The 22014-nt window shown below is 43.1% G+C and overlaps 1 protein-coding gene across 2 annotated transcripts; it reads right to left on the bottom strand.

Annotated features, from left to right (window-relative positions):
- Nucleotides 1-2741: 2741 nt before the first annotated feature.
- LHFPL5 (lipoma HMGIC fusion partner-like 5) lies at nt 2742-18666 on the bottom strand. Of its 2 annotated transcripts, XM_012724403.1 has the most exons (4): nt 17817-18665; nt 12443-12679; nt 5567-5592; nt 2742-4203 (listed from the first exon to the last, which is right to left on the bottom strand). In XM_012724403.1, exons 1-3 carry the CDS (start codon nt 18226-18228, stop codon nt 5582-5584), a joined length of 660 nt encoding a protein of 219 aa, XP_012579857.1. In that variant the 5' UTR covers nt 18229-18665; the 3' UTR covers nt 2742-4203; nt 5567-5581. The 2 variants fall into 2 exon arrangements, with proteins under 2 accessions (XP_012579857.1, XP_012579851.1); XM_012724397.1 differs by lacking the exon at nt 5567-5592 and having other exon boundaries at nt 17817-18666.
- Nucleotides 18667-22014: the final 3348 nt, after the last annotated feature.

The raw sequence follows: 22014 nt of genomic DNA, 5'->3' as shown, positions 1-22014 counted from the left end.
CAGGAAATAGATGACCTGTGGTATCAAAAAAAAAAAAAAAAAGAAGAAAGAAAGAAAAAAGAAAAAAATGAGTTACAATTTGACTTTTTTTAAACAAAGAAAAACCGCACAATTCCCCAATGTACCCTTACATTTTGATTCAGTTCTGCGAAGACATGAACACTCTTTCCATGTCCCTCAAAGAATGACTCATAAGAGTTTAAATGGAGTAATCCCTTCTGCCCACACAGTTGCTGGCCCTACAAGTGGTTGCTACTAGGGAGGTGGTGATGCTATTGAGTAGTTTATCTTTTAAAAAAGATTCTTAATATTCTTATTAAGTCACCTTTTAGAAACTTAACAAAACTAAGAAACTAACACACTGTGTTTCCTTTTGAAACAGACACTAAAATGGGTTCACTTGGGTGTTTTTCTTTTTGCTTTGGCTATTGGGAAGCATAGAGCTAAATTTATTTTTCTGAAAGATTTGTTTTATTTATTTATGCATTTAAGAGCTAGGGTCCAGGCCAGAGGTGCAGGGCACGAGAGAAGTCACCAGAGACAGAGTGCAGAACAGGCAGATGGACTGAGTTTTACTGCTGAGGGGAGCAGTATGTGAGACAGGAGAGGTCTGCTGCACCATGTGGGTCACCTCCGGGGCAGGCGGGGATCGAACTCATGCGGAAGTGGCTTAAGCTTCTTAGTGCAGTGCTTTAACCCACTGCATCACCAGGGAGGGCCCTCACTAGTGCTCTTTAATACTGGAAGTTTAGTACTGGAAGTTCTAGTTAAAGTAACTAGGCAACAAAGACATAAAAGGAATCCAAGATGGGAAAGAAGAAGGAAAAATATTATTTGCAGATGATATAATATAGACGATCCTTTAAAATTCACTAATTGAAACAATAAATTAGTTTAGTAAAGTAGCAGTTTATAAAATAAATACACAAAAATCAGTAGCTATCCTATATGCAATCAGTTTGAAAAGGAAGGATTAAGTTTTCACAAGTGTACAAAAAAATGCCACTTACACATGTACCCAAAAAAATAAATACTGGGGAACAAGACTAACAAAGGAGGTGAAAGAACTATCCAAGGAAAACTACAAAACTTTGTTAAAAGAAATAGAAGACGCGAAGAAATGGAAAAAACATTCCCTGTTCATGTATCTGAAGAATCAAATTATCAAAATGGTCATCTTACCAAAAGCAATATACAAATTCAATGCAATTCCAATAAATATTTCAGTAGCATTGTTCAAAGAAATGGAACAAATATTGCTGAAATTCATATGAAATTAAAAAACAAAATAAAACAAAACCAAGTAGCCAAAGCTTTCCTGACTAAAAATGGGAAGAATAGAGTTCTCACACTCCCAGACTTCAAACTATACTACAAATCCCTAATAATAAAAACAGCATGTTATTGAAACAAACACAGACACATTGACCAATAGAATCAAATCAAAAGCCCAGAAATAAAACCATACCTCTATCACAAGGAAAGGCTCTTCAACAAATGCAAAAGAATGAAACTAGACTAGTACCTCACACAATACAGAAAAAATCAACTCAAAATGGATAAAAGACGTGGGTGGAAGGCCTCAACCCATAAACTATATAGAAGAAAACATAGGCAAGGGCCCTGCCTGGTGGCACAACCATTAGAACCAAGCACTGCAAGCTGGCCGCAGCTGCCCAAGTGTGAGTTCTATCCCCGGCCCCGGAGGTGACCCACATGGCGTAGCAAACCTCTCCTGTCTCACCCCTCAGCAGTGCACTCATCGATCTGCCTGATCTGCTCCCCACTCTTTCTCTGGTGAATCCTCTCACTGCTCCTGCACCTCTGGCTTGTACCCCAGTTCTGTATGCATAAATAAATAAATAAATCTTAGGGGAAAAAAGAAAACATAGGCAAAACACTCGATGACATAAATCTCAGAAACATCTTGGAGGGCCTATCTCTAGAAACATGGAAGATAAAGGGGATGATAAACAGCTAGGCTACATCAAATTTAAAAACTCTGCACAACAAAAGAGACAGCAACCAAAACAAAGAGACATCCTATTGAATGGGAGAAAATATTTGTACCCATACACCTGACTGACATTAAAGATTTACAAAGAGCTTACACATTCAACAAAAAGAAAACAAGCAACCTAATAAAATAAAGGGGCAGAAGAGGTAAAAAGACACTTTTCCAAAGAAGAAATGCAAAAGGCCAATAGGCATATGAAAACATGATCACCACATCAATTATTATCAGGGAAATGCAAATCAAAGCCACAATGGGACACTGCCTCACACCCAGTGAGAATGACCCATATTTTAAAAATAGAAACAAGTGATGGTGAAAAAAGGAATCCTCCTAAACTGCTGCAGAATATGTAAACTGGCCTAGCTACTCTGGAAAGCTGTGTGGAGAACACTCAAAACTGAAAAACTACAAAATGGGTCTGCCAGATGACAGCAATTCCACTGCTAGGAATCTACCCAGAGAACACTAACTTGAAAGGAAACCTGTGCTCCTATGTTTATTGCAGCACTGTTTGCAATAGCCAAGATATGGAAACAAGCTAAAGGCCCCAAACAGAGGAATGAATCAAGAAGACGTAGTACATATTACACAATGGACTACTACTTAGCCATCAAAAACAAACACATGCCATTTGCAGCATCCTGGATGGAGCTGGAAGGGATTATGTCAAGTGAAATAAGTCAGAAGGAGAAAAAAAAAATCAGATAGTTTTACTTCTATGCAGAATATAGAGAAACCAAAGGGTCAGGAAAAAACATAAAATCTGCAAATTGACTATAGATCTGAGGCATCCAGCAAGGCATGGTCAGAGAGTGGAGTCAAAACCGTGGAGGAAACAGCACAGGGGTAAGGTGGTGGGAGAACTATAGGGATTACACCTAAAAGCACAAATCAAATTCTATACAAAAATGAATGATGATGTAAGATAATTAATTTAAAAAGGAAACTACCATATGATCCAATAATCCCACTTCTGAGTAACTACTTGAAGACTATAAAATCATCAACTTGAGTTATATGCAACACAGTATTTATGCAGCATTATTACAACAGCGAAGACATGGAAGCAACCTAGTACCCTCTGACTGGATAAAGACATGGCATGTATACACAGTGGAATATAGAAGGAAAGATGAAAACTTGCCATGTTTAGCAACTGGAAGGAACTTGAAGGGATTAGGCAAAGTGAACTTAGTCAGAAAGATAAAGATAAATATTGAATGCCTTCACCTATATGTGAATTATAAGGAAAACAAAGCAGATGGACAGACAAACCAAAATAAAAATAGTGAACATTAGTGACCAAACTGAAGCAATCAGAGTGAAGAGAGTAGGAAGTGGCAGAAAAAATGAAATGGGCATAACAGATGGTGGTGGGTGTTTGTTGTTTTTTCTTTAAAACAATTTTTTTTAAATATGTGACCAATTAATTACTTAGGTACAATCAACACATTTCTGAAACTAGCGACTTCAGAACCTATTAGAATATCAATATTAGATCCAGTTGGGCCCTCTCATTGGGTCACTTGGACACTGAGAAAATGTGATTTAAGGGGGAAAATGCAAGTTAGTCTCAAGTGTTTTGATTCCATAGTATTCCCTGGAATCAGATTCTGGTGCTTCTCCATTCCTTACCCAACTCTGAGCAACGATAAAAAGAGAAAGTGTGAGACTTGAGGCACCAGGAAGCCTCTGAACTGATCCATCACCCTAATAGCCACCTCTTCTCCTTCACCCTGTTGAAACTGGGTGGCAGTCTTGGTGGCCTCTGTCAACTGGCCCATCAGAGAGGTCCAATCAGATCAACCATCAGGCCTAGAGGCCCCAGAGAGGGACACTTCCAGCCTCCTCATCTTATAGAGGAGAACCCTCAAGAGGTTAGGCTGTTCTCTGGCAGGAAGTGATCAGAAGAGAATGTGGCCCCCAGGGGAGAAGGCCCAGGTCTCTCCCAAGTATCTCTGATGAAGGAGTATCTTTGATGAAGGTCGCTTTCATTCTGCTTCCCCTGAAGTTTTCTGTATACAGTGGAAAGCCTTGTCTGGGGGAAACTGTCAGATCTAATCCTAATTGAAAGGCTTCGAGGCTTCAGGCCTGCAGAAGCCAAGAACAGGGAAGCTTGGGAGGAAGGAGCTGTTATCTCTGAAGAATCCAATGCCCTTATCTTCCATGGCCAGGAAATAGATGACCTGTGGTATCAAAAAAAAAAAAAAAAAGAAGAAAGAAAGAAAAAAGAAAAAAATGAGTTACAATTTGACTTTTTTTAAACAAAGAAAAACCGCACAATTCCCCAATGTACCCTTACATTTTGATTCAGTTCTGCGAAGACATGAACACTCTTTCCATGTCCCTCAAAGAATGACTCATAAGAGTTTAAATGGAGTAATCCCTTCTGCCCACACAGTTGCTGGCCCTACAAGTGGTTGCTACTAGGGAGGTGGTGATGCTATTGAGTAGTTTATCTTTTAAAAAAGATTCTTAATATTCTTATTAAGTCACCTTTTAGAAACTTAACAAAACTAAGAAACTAACACACTGTGTTTCCTTTTGAAACAGACACTAAAATGGGTTCACTTGGGTGTTTTTCTTTTTGCTTTGGCTATTGGGAAGCATAGAGCTAAATTTATTTTTCTGAAAGATTTGTTTTATTTATTTATGCATTTAAGAGCTAGGGTCCAGGCCAGAGGTGCAGGGCACGAGAGAAGTCACCAGAGACAGAGTGCAGAACAGGCAGATGGACTGAGTTTTACTGCTGAGGGGAGCAGTATGTGAGACAGGAGAGGTCTGCTGCGCCATGTGGGTCAGCTCCCTGGCCAGGGATTGACTTGTGCTGAAGTGGCAGCAGTGGTGGCTGATAGCTACATTGCTGAAACTTAACCCCTTGCACCACCAGGGAAGCCCAGAGCTAAATTTAATTCTGAGTATAGTAATACTCACCTAGCTTTCTGGAATATTTGCTTTCTTTTTTATGACTTTTATTTTCTGTTGTACTAAGATTTTCCGGTATGTTTCTTACAAATAACTTAAAATTATCCTGAAGGTTAGGGTCTACATGAGTTAATGTACCTGGATGTCTTATCATTATTATTGCTATAATTATTATCGTCTATGTTCCATTTATGTATAATTCTTGCTTAATAACTTAATAACTTACTAGTCGACCACATGGTTCCATTTTGCTTTTATATGTTAGAGTGTTTCTTCCATGATTATTTTACAAAAGAGAAGGGACCAGAGACAGAAATGACTTCTAAGAACAATCTGTTCTTGTTTGCCAGACGCCATAAAAAGATGAGATTATGAAACCACCTGCCTGTTCTTTAATTATTTCTTCTGTTTTTTTTTTTTTTTTCTTTCCACTTCTCAAGACACGAGTAAAGCCAACAGGCTCCGCTTGTCCCCCAGTGCAGGCCTCCCGTGCCAGCCGGCTTCTCCCCTCCCCCATCACTGCTCCAGCCCCCGCGGGCACCGTGGCAGCCTCCCACAGCCGTGGGTCGTGTGCGTGCACCACAGCCCTGCGGAGGCTCAGCCACCGCCAGAGGAATTACTCACCGACCCTTCAGCCGCTCAGACTTCCTCTGCAAGGAAAGAGAGAAAAAAACAGCCCTTGTTTATAATCAAGCTTGTTTTCCAGATGATTCCCTGCACACAGCTCCCTCTCCAAACGAGATCAAATTCCGCTTACTCATGTTTTTTTCATGACATTTGTTAGTTTGTAATTCCATATTGCCTGGCAGTCTCCCTCCCCAGACGGTAAGGTCCAGTTTAGATGCCTTCACTCCCCACTGTACCCACACTGGGCACTGGAGCACAGGAGTTTACTGTTGTCTGGACAGATGGAGGACAGGAAAGGGGTGACTACTGGAAAGACAGAAGGAGAGAACTACTATCTATTAATCGCCTATAATGTGATTGTACTCAGTCTCAGCACCGTTTTTTGTTTTTTGTTTTTTTCAGGCAGGTCAGGAAACTTTTCGTTTTTTTACATATGGACCCAGACACAGAAAAGCACTCTGAATAAAGGCCTAAGCCTTGAGCTTACACAGAGACTCCTTTGTACACACAATTGTCTCAACACTTTTACACAGCGAGATGGACAGATTGGTTTACAATAGGCAAAACTATTTGGTGGGATGCAAGCCCATTCCACTTGGAAAAGGGGAGATTAGGAAGCCGGAAGGAGAATGCCACTACCTAGCCTGTCTTGGTATCAGAATCCCTTCCTTTAAGAAAAGGCATCAGCACCATATATTTTATTAATGTACTCATTGAAAGTATACAATCTGATGTTTTTTAGTATATTTACTGTGTTGTGCAACCGTCACTTTTACTTAATTCTAGGACATTTGCATCACCCCCAAAAGAAACCCTGTGCCATTAGCAATCACTGTTTCCCTCTTCCCAGCTCCAGACATGTACTAACATCTTATTTCTGTCTCTATAGATTTGACTATTCTGAATATTTTATGTAAATGGGATCACACAATATGTGGTCTTTTGTGCCTGGCTTCACATGTATTCAAGGTCCATACACTTTGCAGCCTGTGACCATCCTTCCTCTGTGTGGCTGACTATATAAAGTTCTGTCGGGTGGATGCACACGTCTTTCTTGTCCAGTTCTCAGTTGGTGCATACTTGGGCTGTTTCCCCTTTTTGGCTATTATTCTGCTATGAACAGGGTTTTGTGTGCACCTCTGTTTTCAGTGTTCATGTGGGAATACCTGGAAGTAGAGTGGTAACTCTGTGTAATCACTTGAGGAACTGCCAGATGGTTTTCAGTGGCATCTGTACAATTGTTCACTTTCACTGACATTGTATTAAGGTTCCATTTTCTCTGCAGGCACCAAAACTTGCTATTTTTCATCGTTTTTGATTACAGTCATCCATTCTAAGGGTATAAAGCGGTATCTCACTGTAGTTTTGATTTGCCTGTTCCTTATCACTAATGATCGTCCATTGGATATTTGTATACAATCTTTGGAGAAATGTCTGTTCAAATCCTTTGCCCGTTCAAAAATTTTGGTTGCTTGTCTTTTTATTGTTGACTTGAAAGAATTCTTAAAAAATTCTAGATACTACAATTATTAGTAAGATTTACAAATATTTTCACACAATCTGTGGATTGTTTTCTTTCTTTCTTTTTTTTTTTTTTGATGGTCCTTTGAAGCACAAGTTTTGAATTGTGATGAAATCAAATGTATCTTTTTTTTATTACCTTTGGTTAATTGTACATTTGTGTCATATATAAAAAGCAATTTCCTGGGTCCTCTCTGGTGGCACAACCAGTTAAAGTACAGCAAAGCTGGCTACAGGAACTTCAGCATGATTTCTATACCCCACCTGGGAGCTGACCCGTATGGCACAGTAGACTTCTCTTGTCTTGTCCGCTGCTCTCTTCAGCAGTGTACTTTGTCAATCTGCATGCTATGTTCCCTGTTCTGTCTCTGGTGAATCCTCTCAATGCCCCTGCACCTCTAGCCTGTACCCAGTTCTGTACACATAAATAAATATATTTTTTAAATGTATTACTAAGTATTTTATTCTTTCTGATGTTGTTATAAATTAAATAATTTTCTTTTTTTTTAAAGATTTATTTATTTGTGCATACAGAACTGGGGTACAGGCCAGAGGCTCAGGGGCAGTGAGAGGCTTCACTAGTGACAGAGTGGGGAGCAGAACAGGCAGATCTACGAAGTACACTGTTGAGGGGAGCAGCGGGCGGGTCAGGAGAGGTCTGAAACACCATGTGGTCACCTCCGGGGCAGGCGGGAATCGAACCCATGCAGAAGTGGCTTTAACTTCTTAGTGCTGTGCTTTAACCCGCTGCGCCACCAGGGAGGGCCTAAATAATTTTCTTAACCTTGTTTTCAAGTACTTAACTACAGGTATGTACAAATACAACTGATTTTTGTATATTGCTCTTATATCCCACAACTTTGTTGAAGTTATATATTGGACTTAATCACTTTTTAGTGACAGATAATTTTCCAGATACAGTGCTTATAGAGATAGTTTTCAACTTTACTCTCTGTAATCTGGGTGTCTTTAATTTATGTTTCTTACATAACTGCCATGGCTATAATTTCTAGTACGATTTCAGTAGAAGTGACAGGAGCAGATGTCATCTCATTTCCAAGCATAATTGTTTGAAGTATGTACATTTTACAAATGAAGGAAAAGCTACCTCCTTTCCTATGGAAATGAGGCTAACAAAAGGAAAGTGAAATTCAGAGAAGTTAAATAACCTTACAGCTAATTAACAATGGAACCAAAATTTTAACACTAAAGCCCATAATTATTGTTCTCTGCCTCAACCACCAAAGAAGGGATCAGCAATCATATGCTTGCAGAAGGCTTCATTTCTGTTTCCAATGCTTCAGTCATGTCACACAATAATGGAAGTGGCAGAACAGGGGCCACATTTCTACTGGAAAGAAAATGGAGGTAAAGTGACTTGGAAGAACTGAGATTCAAACTCTGCTTCTGCTTCCCTGATCTAATTTTGTGCTTCAAGCAATAGAGACCTTCATTAAGTATCTAGATGTATTCAGTAATTTTATGTGATATGTCCAAAAGGGCACTAAACAAAAATAATGAATCCTGTATGAGAGTGAGGGAACTAAAATACGAAAATGAAAGTTTGAAAAGACAAGGACAAGAGATATGACAGGGAAGGAAAATAAAGTAAATTGACATGTTAATCAGTAGAAAAATTTGTCCAGAAACCAAGAGCACTTCAAAAGAGAATTCAAATAAGGGCACTTGAAAGAGAATTTATATGAATAAATTTCTTTCTGGACCAAAGAACCCTTTCTAAAAAAGAAAAAAATGCAAATGAATAACATAAAATTGCTGCATGTGTATATACAAGCAGATTTCAGGGTGGCCCTGCTTAGGGCCAAGAGCCAGGAAAAAGTGTCTCCTGAAGCTCTGCTGAGTCACCCCTGGACAAGCCTCCATCACTAGTCTAGTTGTACACTTGCTGCTGGAATTCCTAACTGCAAACTTTTCTCAGACAATTGTTGTAAGTATCTGATAAAAATGGTCCCTATATGTCATAGGGCTGTGTTAAAGCACAGCCCTACGAAGCTATCTGCAGCCACTGTAGTGAAAGTTCAATCCCCAGCCAGGGAGCTGACCCACATAGCACAGCAGACCTCTCCTGACCCACCCGCTGCTCCCCTCAGCAGTGTATTTCAGTCAATCTACCTATTCTGTTCCCCACTTTGTCTCTGGTGAACCCTCTCACCCCCAGCACCTCTTGCTAGTACCTCAATTCTCGTATGCATAAATAAATAAATCTTTAATTCCATGTCCCTTCCCTTTACCAGGCTCTAAGCATTCCCAAACCCAGGAGCTATAGCACTCTACTACAACGTAAAGAAATCTATTATCTTCTTGACCCAGCTCATTTTAAGTAATTTGGTCACACGTGTAAATTTTGCGAGTCCCTCTTCTTCCATCTCTAAAGAAGGGTGAGATGTTTCCGATTTCTTCTCCAGGGAAAAGTGAACTCTGGGCTGAGCCAGAAAAGACCTGAATTCCAGGTTCTTATTAGCCACTGTCTTTCCAGGTACCTAGAAAGATGGGTCTCCTTTGAAGGCTTCAAATTCCTCATGGGGAGGCTCTTGGTCACTGGGGGAAAGGGAGGTGCTTCTAGTGTTAAGGGGAAGGATGTCCTAAAAGAACTCTGCAGTGTCTTATGGACTCCACCCCCTACTCCAGCTTTCTGGACCCTACACACTACTCCAGTGATTGGAAACTACAACTCCCAGCAGTACCAGGGAGAGAACTGCGAGGACCCAAGGGCGGAGCTAAGCAGGCATTCTGGGACTTTGGGGGATAAATAGGGTGCCATTTAGTTTCTTGCTCTCTTACTTGGAAATGACTCTCAGGACTGCATGACTCGGGGCTTTCAGTTAGTTGTTCCCAGAGCTCCAAGTCAGCCAAGCCGGTAAGATATTCCAGTTGTTGTTTCCTTTTCTTTTCCCCTTTTGTAAATAAACCCATTTTGATCCATTTGTGTGTACCTGCAGTACAACTGAATTTTAAGTGCGGGTGAGGCCCTACAGACAGGTGGCCCGGTTCACATGGGCTGCCCTGTAATACTAGGTCAGGTGAAATGAAGATGCTGTGAGGAAGGGAGCCTAGGAACTAGCTAGTGGGAGGAACTAGCTAGTGGGAGGAACTGGCTGGTTCCGTCACTGGTAGGAACAGCAAACTGCAAAAACCTGGTGCGTTCTGAAGACCTTGACAAGCCCCACTCTGCAAACAGATCAACCAGAGCGGCGGGCGTGCCAGCCCCCGGGAGCCCCACACCTCCGGCGCAGTCACCTCCTGCGCCTGAGAAGACGAGGTGGGGCTGCTGGGGCGTTTGACCTGCCCTCTCCTCAGGTCGCTGGCCCCCGATGGAAGCCGCTTTCCTGATGACAGACCCTGCTGCGGTCCAGGGGCTCTCGCGCGACCCGTGGCCAGACCTGGCCTCTGCCAACATGAGTTGTCATTTTTGGATTCATAAGGGTGTGAGACAGACCTTGCCCTATGACTAGAAGATGAACTTTATATGCTGGAAACTTAGACCCTCAAGATGGATAGGGGATAATCCTATCTATCCTAAGGTGATACAGGTAGACGGGTGTCCTAGGGAAAGCTCAATCGGAGGCAATGAAGGGCAGCTTCCTGAAGGAACCCCTGGCTTTCAAGCACCAGCTACCACTGACTTTTTTTATAAGTGGGGGTAGGGTTTGGACTAGAGGGAATTGAAACAGGAGAGGACTTACAGGGGATCCCCAGACTAACCAGAGGGAGCTCATGCTGCCACCATCTATAATCCTGACCTGACATATCGGCACCCTAACTTACGTTTCTCCTTCTTGCCTCCAACAACTGAATCCCTCCACTTCCTTCTTGTCCTCTCTCCACCTCACAAACTCCCAGGATAGCTTCAAGACCCAGCCTCAGTGCTTCCTTCTAGGGAAGGCAATGCTTCGCTGGCAAGAGCCACGCGACCCACGTTGTATAACAAGATCCTGACGTGGGAGAAAATCCTGAAAATTCAGGATATTCTACAGCTGGCTGGTTCTTGCTGGATTCTTTTTGTTTCGTTTTTGGCCATTCCCAAGGAGCACAGCAATTGTCTAAATATACATTCCATATAAAATCAATAATTACTTGATTGGATTGATTGATTTAATAACAATAGTATCATACACAGGTGGCTCAGTTATAAAATAATTAATATTCCTCTGCTTGAGGGCACTGGCACAAATCTAGGTCCCATAATAATGAGAGATATGTCACAGTCTAAGAATTCTGGGAGCCAAAGACAAGCATTCCCTGTCTAGTCTCCAATAAAAGATGTGTAGTTTTAAGTAACAGTTTCCTTTTAAGTAATGAAGTTATAAATAATAATAATAAGTTTTCCTACTCTTTCCTCTAACTTTCACCCCAACCTTTTTTCACAAAGAAAGGTTTTTTAGATAAGATTAATAGGATTATTAATTATTATTTCATTAGTGACCATAAAGAAAGAAAATTTCCCCTAATTCTTATGTTAGACTAGGTTGACAAAATAATTACAGGAATAGTGATTAATAGATCTTAATAGATCTTAATAGATTAATAGATCATTTTATAGATCTTAAAAAAGGGATTTTTTCCTTAAGGGCAGGGAGATGCACTCAGCATTGATGTTTTCTGACTCCTAGTTCCTTAACATTAGATCTATACCTTTAAGATGTATGTTCATTGAGAAGTTAATAAAATGATTGCTTAAGTTGTAATAGCTAACTGATCACTATAGAAACATTACCGATTACCATAGGGATATTTTGTTTGATGACTGACCACCACAGGAATATTTTGTTTATTAATGACTGGTCACTATAGGAACATTCTGTGAATGAATATCACAGTTTCAATAAGAGATCAAAAAGTCCTGAGTTGTCTTAAAGAAAAATGTGACGATTGTTATCTTTTTGCTTCAGGCACACACTGATGGAATCCCATTACTTGATTGGAATGTGTAAAAAAAGACCTGCTGGGACAATCAGCAGAAGATGCTTTCACCCTGATCAAGTGTCTGTGTCTCCTCATTCCCCTCACCTTTTCTCTCTCTCTCTCTTTTTCCTTCACTAACACCTGTCCTTTCCTGCAGGAGACCCTGCGTCAGCTGGAGCTGGCCTTTAGTACTTCGCCTCCTCCCCAATCCCAGGCTGGACCAGGGCTGGGCACTGAGAGTGCAGCTGAGCTGGACAGCCTTCTGCATGGGTCTGCCTGACATCACCACACCAGCCAGCTTAGAGCCCTCCCTGGCCTTAGGCTTCAGGGCAAGCGCAGTGCCTACTGGCCTGTCCCCACTCCTTCTCTGAGAGCCACGCCCCAGGCCCTGCTCAGGCAGCCCTGCCTCCCTGAGGGAGGGCCAGTTACCTTTGCCATCCGCCTTGTAGTCATCAGGGAGGAGCTTGTCCTGTCGGTAGCCCAGTACAAAGGCCAGGAAGGAGAGGATGAGGGCGTCTCCGATGCTGAGGATGGCCAGCATAAAGGCCCAGCGGATGGTGCAGTGACCCAGTGTGTACTTGCCAGTCTGCTCCCCACACATGCGCCGCACCTCACTGGAGTCCCAACCATCCGGATAGACCAGGCAGCCAATCATCAGACCTGTGGCTGAGGTGGAAGGAGGGCAGTGGATCAAGTTGGGCATGCTCAGTGCTCCCCCTTGCACTTGCGGTCATCTGCTCACCGCCCTTCTTGTGCTCCCTTCACAGCACAAGGGACAGCTCCCAGCATTTTTGTTGTAGAACACAAGGTGGGAGGGCCCTCCCTGGTGATACAGTGGGTTAGGGTGCAGCACTGCAGGCTAGTCACAGCCACTTCAGTGCCAGTTCGATCCCCAGCCCCGGAGGTGACCCACACAGTGCAGCAGACCTCTCCTGACCTGCCCTCTGCTCCCCTCAGCAGTGTACTTTCTCGGCCTGTTCTACTCCCCACTCTGTCTCTGGTGAAGCCTCTCACCATCCCTGTACCTCTGGCCTGTACCCCAGCTCTGTATGCATAAATAAATAAATCTTAAAAAAAAAAAAAGCAAGCAAGATGGGAAATGAAGGCTCCAAGAGCCAGGCAGCTTCGCACAGGGAGCCAGAGAGCCAGGGTGGAGCAGAGACCTCAGCTCAGAGCGGGTTCTGCCACCTCCTGAGGTCCACAGAGTATGATACAGACCTTGCCCTATGACAAGAAGGTGAAACTTATGTCTGAAAAGTTAGCCCTTCCAGGTTGCCTTACCAGGCCTTCATCCAGTTCCTCATTGGACTCAATGAGATACTGTCCACCTGGCTTCAAAACCCTCCAAAATCTGATCCCAGCCCACAGAGCTCATCACTCCTAAGTCAGACAATTGCTCCCAGTTCAACATCTTTGAAATAGTATGGTAAGAAAGCTTCAGGCCATAGCATGATTAGAAACATTTCCTCTTTAAAAATACAGAAAATGGTATCCTACAACTCAGCTGTCTTAAATTCAAGGAATGCAGGAATTTCCCCAGCCTTGTCTCTGGCTGCTTCCTTCCTGAACCTTCCATTCAGCTAAGCAGGCCTCTGCACCCTTACCCACTACATCACAGTACAGTGGCTCACACTCCCTGAATTCAAAATCCGCTGGACTATTTGTCTAGAAAGTCAACTCCCTGGGCAGAGTTGTGTCAGAAATCCCTCTTTTTGGAAGCACTCTTCCAGGTGATTCTTTCAACAGGAAAAAAATGGTAACATTAGAACAGCTGCCTGGATTTCAACTCCAACTGCTCCCTAATTTCTGTGTAACTCAAGCAACCTACTTAACTTATTATTATTGTTTGTTTAGTTTCCTCATCTGTAAAATGGGGATAATAATAGTACCTATCTACTTGGGGTTGTGCAGTTCCAATGAGCCCTGGAAAAGTGCTCAGATGACATGTTAACTAGTCTGATCCCACCTCTGCTGCTACTGACAATACTTATAGGCAAAAATTCCACTTTCCCCTCCCCCCCCAACCTCTCCCATGCTTTCCCACTGAACCACCACCCATCACTGCTACACAGACAGGTGACATAGTCCTGGATGTGACCAAACAACCACCCTGCAGGCAGGTGGGGCCTTCCCTCCTGTGCCACTTCCCCACACAGGCTTGGAAGTTCCTTCGTCCCAAAACTGTACACTACCCAAGATTTGCTCACAGAAGTGCCTCACAGGACCCAGAGTCACCTACTCTGGGCTCAACTTGTTTTGCAAAGAAGTAAGCAGATCAAATGAGGCACAGTAAAGTGAAAAGATCAGAGTCCCAGTTGGTCACCTAATCATATCAACTCTCCTTTGAAGGTTTAGAAGAGCTCACTTATATAGTCCTTTATAGATCACAAAATAAGTTCCTGTATCTTGTTTCTCATCATTCTGACAAAAGTCATATATTAAAGCCCCCTTTACAGTCACAGAGAAGCCAAGCAACCCAGTCACAATTCCTGAGTTTTCTTGATTTCAAAGTTACTTCCCTCTATACCCAGAGCTGAAGAGTATCTCAGACTTACTGAGAAATGTTTCAGGAAGACACTTAGGGGTAGAGCAGGAGAACCTCCCCAGGATTCTTTGATAAAACCTGTGACCTTCCCTACTAGGTATGAGACCAGCCTTTTGGTGTTGACATGGTCTTGAGTTTAGTAGAGGAGGAGGGTGTGCATAGGTGAATATGGAAAGGAGTAGCCCTTCTAGACTTTCTGTTCTCCCCATCATTCCTCCCCCTGGCCACATCCCCCTTCCCCAGTATGTTCCTATAGGGGCTCCATCCTGGGAAGAGTCTGTTAGTATTGTAACTACAGCCCTCTGTGAGCTGTCTCCACCTGGTCCTGGAGACAGTGGTGATTTACCCCACTTTTGATAACTCAGGGTTTATGTAGAGAGGAGCAAGTATTCTCAGCAAGTTTACTTACCCTTTCTGATTCCCAGTCAATAAGATTTGACTCATAGCAGGGTTGAATTCTAAGTGTGATCACGTCTAGAAGACACATATAATTATTACTGACATTGAAGTCAGATGAAAATAATGATGGATGTGGATGCCATTAGAGCGATTTATGTCCATGGCAGGATTTTACTACCTGTCCCTTGTCCCTTGAAGTTAGGCAAGGCCATATAATTTCCTTTGGCCTGTAAAACATAAGCAGAAATGTATACACATCTAGGCCAGAGCATTTAATTGCTAGTGGGAAAATTTGCAGCTCTCACTTTTTCTCTGCAATGACAATGGTCATATGAAAACTGACTCTCTGGCTTCCAATAAACAGTGAGAGCAGATGCCACAGACCCTCAAGGAGGAGGTGCCACAAGCAAGAAAGAAACCTCTGAGCCACTCAAATTTGAGTGTTTTTTATTATTGTAATACACCTCTGCATCCTGTCTGAGAGCTGTGTTTTTCACATTTCCTGAGCACCTACCTTGATCATGCATGGTGCAAGTTATTTTACATGTATTATATCATCCCATCCTTGCAAAAAAACTAATTTGTAATGGGGGGGTACCATTACTACACCTATAAAAGAGGTTACCAAGACTCAGAAAGACTTGTCCTGTATTTCTAGAAGCTCAGCCTACACCTGGCATCCAGAAGACCAATTAAAATTGTTAAATTACACACACACACACTTCAAATGGATACATCTCCCAGCTGCTGGCTACAGGGCACACACCCTACAGCCCTCCTCCCTTTGACTCATTTTCCATGGAAAATGACACCACGTTTGCTTTCCCCTAACTTAAATATTTAATGAGATGGCACCTGGCCACCTCTGCTATCAGTCTCTCCAGCTCAATGATCCAGCAGATGGCCCAGTGAGCCCCCCCTCCCAGAACCCCCAGCACTGCCTGTTTAGCAAATGGCACATGTCGTAGGAGGTTAGAGGAGGAGAGTAGCACAGAGAATGAGAAGGGATAGCTGTATTCCTAGTACTCCCTAATTCTGGTGTGGCGGATCAACTGGTGAACATTTTAGAGCCCATTCTACAGTTCTATCACAAAACTGCTAAGTCTTCATTCCCCCTCTTCCCTCCCCACTATCCACAAAGACTTGCTCCAGAATCTCCCTCATCATATAGAGAGACTACAGCGAAAAGGGTGATAAGAGACCCAAGGGAGGAAACTGGGGAGAGAGTTCTGGTGCCACGTAAGCAGCCTGAGTACAGCTTTGGGGTCAAACATTCCGTCTTTTCCTATCTGTGCTCTCAAATATAAGTTACTCACTAGGGAGTTTGTTTATAAAATGGGAAGGTCCATCTATACTGAATCATGATTAGGCTCCTCTAGATGATATAAATGAAGGTATTTTGTGAATTATTATAGTTATGTCAGTGATTAACAGTCTGAAATACATCTAGTTGGCCCTCCCTGGTGGCACAATGGATTCAGACGCAGCACTGCAAGCTAGCTGCAGCCACTTCAGTGCGAGTTCAATCCCAGACCCTGTAGGTGACCCACATGGCGCAGCAGACCTCTCCTGTCTCACTCAGTGCTTCCCTCAGCAGTGTACTTTGTTGATCTGCCTGTTCTGTTCCCCACCCTGTCTCTGGAGAATCCTCTCACTGCCCCTGCATCTCTGACCTGTACCCCAGTTCTGTATGCATAATTAAATCTTAAAAAATACATCTAGTTTCTTGGAGCCCACTTGCCTTAATTCTCCTCTGTCCTTAATTTGCCAGTTGATCTGCTATATCCTTGGACAAGTCAGCCCCAGATTCTTTCTTCATCTGTAGCTGCAGATCTCTGAGTCTTGAATTTATAGGGGTTCCTAGTCTATTCCCCTGTTAAGGACAACACGGTTTCTTATTCTAACCCATGATATCAAGATGGTTTCCTTCAGTCTGCAGTCCCCAGCACTATAGCTCCCAATACAGACAGCTGGCATGTGGTCTTTGGGGTAGTAAGTGACCAAGAGCTGCAGGACAAGAAGCTATCCCATATATTCTTGGGCTCTAAGAGAGAAGGACCAGCTGGCTCAAGGACAGAAAGTTTTGCCTGGCCCAGAAATAGGGAAATGAGACAAGGAAGGCCTTGCTTCTGGATACCACTAGTAGGTACCAACCCCACATAGTTTTTAAAAATCCTGACACCCCCATCACCAAATATCATTCTCATTTATTGTCTTAAATGTGGAATTCTATAATTTGAGAACAAAGATTTTTATTTCACAATGGAAAAGGGGACTTAAATGCAAATTCTATGGGAGAGGTTACACTTCACAAAAAAAACTTTAAACAAATGAACTTAGATTTTCCTGAGAGCAGTTTGGTGTGGAAGGGACTGAACGAGGGCAGGGATATGGCAATCCTTAAAGGAGAAAAAGAACAGATACCTGGAAATAGGAGATGGGAACATTGAGATGTGCTCAAATAGCATCATTAATCTACCCTGGGGTTGGGTCCCCTAGGGCTGACAATGCAAACTCCTTTTTTTCTTCTTCCTGATTATCAACAGTTATTGGTGTGGTAGTGTGGGAGTCAGGACACCTGATTTCTTCTAGTAACTAGCTGTGTGGTCCTGGGCAAGTCACTCTTCCTTTCTAGATCTCAGCTACTCTTCTGCAAAATGAAAGGTTGAAAAATTTGACCTTTAATGCCCTATTGTCTTAGACATTTTAAGATTCTCTATTCCTTAGCAGCTTCCACATAGCACTGGTAAGGCTGGCCTAAAGGAAGACTACGAGTAGGGGAATCAAAGACTCCATCGCAGGTGGGATGGTGTGTCTTCACCTGTGGCCCCTGCCTGCCCTCCCAATGACCCAGCTCACCAGCAGCCAACTGCATCCATGCGCAGATCTTGTAGACTGTGGCAGTGTTGCAGACAAAGAACAGACTGAAGCAAATGATAGAACCAATGATGAGGAACATGGCCAAGGCCACAAAGAACATGGCAGTCTTGAAGGCTCTGGAAGGAATGGAGGAGAAGTCCAATGGACCACCCTTACAGATGAGCTCAGAGGACAGCACATTGCCCACACAGTAGGAGAAAAGTCCGAAGTAGCCTGCCTGAGGTGTGCTGACGCTGTCACCAATCCAGTAGGGTTGAATGAAGAGGGCCATGACCAACACGGAGAAGCAGATGGTCAGAGTGCCCCACATCACACCTACGGCCCTCGAGTTCCGCACATAATTGGTATGGTAGATCTTGGCTGCCTCCTGGGCAGGGAGTAACTTCACCATGATGAGGGTGCCAGGCCGTGAGCTGGGAGCCTGGGAGCTGGAAGTCGTTAGCTTTGAAGATTGAAGTCCAGAAGAGGGTCACTCTTCAGGGTGTTTGGGAAGAAGGCTGAAGTCAAGACACAAGGTGAAGGTCCCTTCAAGGTAAAGGAAAGAGGATGAATAGGAAAAGGAGGACGACCTTGGCTTCTTCAGGAAAAGCTTGTGTAGGTGGTGGCTGTATTTGCTCTAACCAGGCTGTCTCCTGCCTCCTCTCAAGCCGGCCAGGGTCTCAGGCCTGATGGTTCAGCCCTGCCCCTTCCCCCTTTCCAGCGCGGAGCGCCAGAGAGCTCCGCCCCTTCACGGTGGCGGGGTCCCTCCTTTCTCCAGCCACTGGACCGCTGCTTCAGCACCGCGGCCAGCGCCCCGAGGCTTGGAAGCAGGGGCGGAGCCCCGCAGCCGCGGAACGTAAGGAAAGACTGACCCCGCCAGGGGGAGGTGCAGGGAGCCTCCTGAACCACCCACCCCCTATCCCAACGAAGGGAACAAAGACCCATTTTCACCCTCCCGAGTGAAAATGACCTGAGTTGGGAGGGTGGGACTGCGCCTGTCACTTCCTCTTGTTCAACTCCCTAGCAAAACCCTTTCCACACGTTGTTCCCTTTCCACTCCAGCCCTCCAGACCTCCCTCCACTCCCTCCTGGAACCTCCTTTCCTGTGGAGCCCAGCAGTCTTTCCGGCCACTGGTTTCTCTTCTCTGCAGTAACATCAATAATTTCTAAGAGCTTTAGGTTGCAGGCTACCTTCCTTAAGCAAAAGAATTACCGAGATAAAAGGAACAGGGCTCCTGGGCGCAAAGACAGTGAAATAATCATATGTTATGTATATGCGTGTGCATTTTATACATAGGTTTCTTGTTTTTGTTTTTGCCACACAGACTGATAGAAGCAACTACAGCAAAGAACCTTCCTGTGAGTCTTCCCAGAACTTACACATGCTTTTGGTTTATCACAATGTCTTTGATTGTATTTCTTCTTTAGAGTTTTTTTTTTTATTGTGTTTTTGTCGTTAGTTTTTCTTTCCCTAACCCCACTTTTTTTTTCTCCAGGTATCTCTTCTGACTGTATCAGTAAATACATGACAAGTGTAGAAAACTAAGAAGATTAATGGAAGCTACTGAAAAAAATTAAAAGCACTCATAAACCCAACATGGGAGAGACAAGATCATTCTAAAAGCATGGACTTAAACTCTAGGCAGATCTGGACTTGAGTTTACCACTCATTAGCTAAGTGACCATCATGGAGTTAATCTTCCTGAGCCTCAATCTCTTCATCTGTAAAATGGGGATGATAATAATATGTTATTGCATGAAGGTTAGGTAAAATAGGATCTGTAAAATGTTAGCCCAGGGCCTCCCATTAAAGGTGCCAAGAATGTTCTGTTATTATTTATAGTATTTCAATTACTATTATTATCTCCTTTAACATTTTAGTGTCTTTCCTTGTTTTTCTACATGCCATTGTCTTCCCCAGTTAGAGAATAACATGCATGCAATTTAACATCCAGTTATTTTTCACTGAGCATGACACTGGAAATATTTTCACATTTTCTATTTTTTTTTCAAAAGCATGGTTCTTATGCCTGTGCACCATTACGGATGAATCATTTCCTTTTTGAGGATGATTTGGTAGTTTCCAGTTTCCTTCTATCAAAAAGGTCACTACCCTGAGCATATTTGTGCCAATGTCCATTTCATCTTTCTCTTAAATCTCTTTGGTTTTGTGACCAATCTTCCCCATCAAACTGGAAGTTCATCAAGAGCACAGCCTGCGTCTCATCATCAGACTGGCTATTTCCCCAGAGAAGTGGTTGGTGATGCCTTCCCTCATTCAGAAAAGGCCAGAGTCTGACTCAAACTCTTAGGCATGGTTGACACCCTTTGTTTGGCCTGCCCAGAAAAGGGGTTTCAGGTGCGCAGGATCAGGTAAAAGGTTCTGGGATTCTGGTTTATATTTGTTTTACATAATTTTGTGCATTTTTTCCATCTCAGTTGTAATCCCCATGGGTTTCCCAAATCACCCCTGTGCCATCACCATAGTCCAGTGCACTCCCCCCCATTTTTTATCCCATCCCCCACTCCACCCCCATAAAATGTCTCTGGTATATAGCTACTCATTATTATTATTATTATTTCCTCACCTGGTCCATTATACTCCTACTATGAGTGAAACCATCCAGTATTTTTCATTTTCTTTCTGGCTTATTTTCCAGCTCCATCCATGTTGCTGCAAAAGGCATTTGTTTATTTATTTTTGGCTGCTCAGTAATATTCCATTGTGTATATATACCACATTGTTTTAATCCAGTCATCCATTTTTGGGCATTTGGGCTGTTTCCATGTCTTTCCAATTGTAAATAAAGCAGCAATAAACATGGGGGTGCAGGTGTCTTTTGAATCCGCGTTTTTGTGTCCTTTGGGTAGAAACCTAGGAGTGGGGTTGCTGGGTCATACAGAAACTCCATTTTTAGCAGGTTAAGGTGGTTTATATTTGTAATTGGAGAAAGAGCAGCCCAATGTTCATGGAGGAGAAACAGCTAATCAAGTTATTAGCTGCAAACAACAGCAATTATGTACCCCCTGAGGTCAAGTTCTGGGGGACTGAGTGGCTTTTGTCATAGACAGACTTAAAAGAATGCATAACTCAGGAACACACAGTAAAGTAACAAAGGCAGTGAATCATGTCAAGCAGACAAGCTTCAATGTGTAGATCACTAATTCAAGGAATAAGATGAACTTCAAAACTTTTTTGTGCTATGGTTCAAACAATCTGCTAAGACTCGCTGCTGGCATTCATAGGGCCACTGAGATAAGATTGGGAAGTACAAAAGAACTAACCTGCAAGACTTCATACCCATCCCATCCTGGATCAGATCACCTCATGAACTAGTAGAATCTTCACCTTGGCTCTATGACCCTTGAGCTAAGTATTAAGATAGGAAGAGCTCAGTGGAAGCTTTTTTTGTTGTTAAGATTTATTTTTATTTATGTATGTATACAATAACTTGTATGGAGTACAGGTGGGAGGAGTGAGGGGAGTCATGAGAGGCAGAGTGGGGAGCAGAACAGGTGGATCTACTGAAATACACTACTGAGGGGAGCAGCGGGCGAGCAGGAGAGGTCTGCTGCACCATGTGGGTCAGCTCCCTGGCCAGGCATCCAACTTGCATTGCAGTGGCTGTGGATAGCTTCATAGTGATGAGACAATCCCTTATGCCACTAGGGAGACCCCAAGCTCAGTGAAAATCTTTGATATTTCCTCTCATTCTCTAACTAATAACTTAAAACCAGTATTTTGTCTCTAGGGAAGCAGGAAAAATTGGTAAATATCAATGCCTAAAGAGATGCAGAAGTAGTGAGCTTTATGTCTCCTGATATTTATAACATTGGTTTTGGCTTTAGTAAGCCAAAACCATTATTGCAAGAGTAATACTCTCCTCTGTTGTGTAAGTCTTGAGGAGTGTGTGTGTGTGTGTGTGTGTGTGTGTGTGTGTGTGTGTGTGTGGCGGAGGGGCTATTAGGGCTTTTACTCTCACTGAATCAAGTACCCTTTCTCACCTGCTCTAGAGGAGGCTCGGTGGCACGCTAGCACCAGGCAGGCTACTTGGGCTTTTGGCCTTTTCTCCTAACAAGGACTATGCACACATGGCAATTAAGTATATTATTCCTCAACTTTAGTCAATAGGGAAAGTCAAATCAAACTATAAAAACATATGCTCCTCGGCCCTCCCTGGTGGCGCAGCGGGTTAAA

This window comes from Condylura cristata, unplaced genomic scaffold (assembly GCF_000260355.1).
Source record: "Condylura cristata isolate star-nosed mole 26May11 unplaced genomic scaffold, ConCri1.0 scaffold00001, whole genome shotgun sequence".
Taxonomy (NCBI): Eukaryota; Metazoa; Chordata; class Mammalia; order Eulipotyphla; family Talpidae; genus Condylura; species Condylura cristata.
The sequence above is the reverse complement of the archived record's forward strand: the minus strand, read 5'-3'. Positions and strand labels throughout refer to the sequence as shown.

Bases quoted from the DNA above. Each gene is read 5' to 3' on its own strand.
- LHFPL5 (XM_012724397.1), bottom strand. From the start codon at position 18,228: ATGGTGAAGTTACTCCCTGCCCAGGAGGCAGCCAAGATCTACCATACC. The intron at 12,680-17,816 runs GTGAGCTGGGTC...CTTCCACCTCAG, and splicing joins ATGGATGCAGTTGGCTGCTG to CCACAGGTCTGATGATTGGC. The intron at 4,204-12,442 runs GTAACTGGCCCT...TTGATACCACAG, and splicing joins CTACAAGGCGGATGGCAAAG to GTCATCTATTTCCTGGCCAT.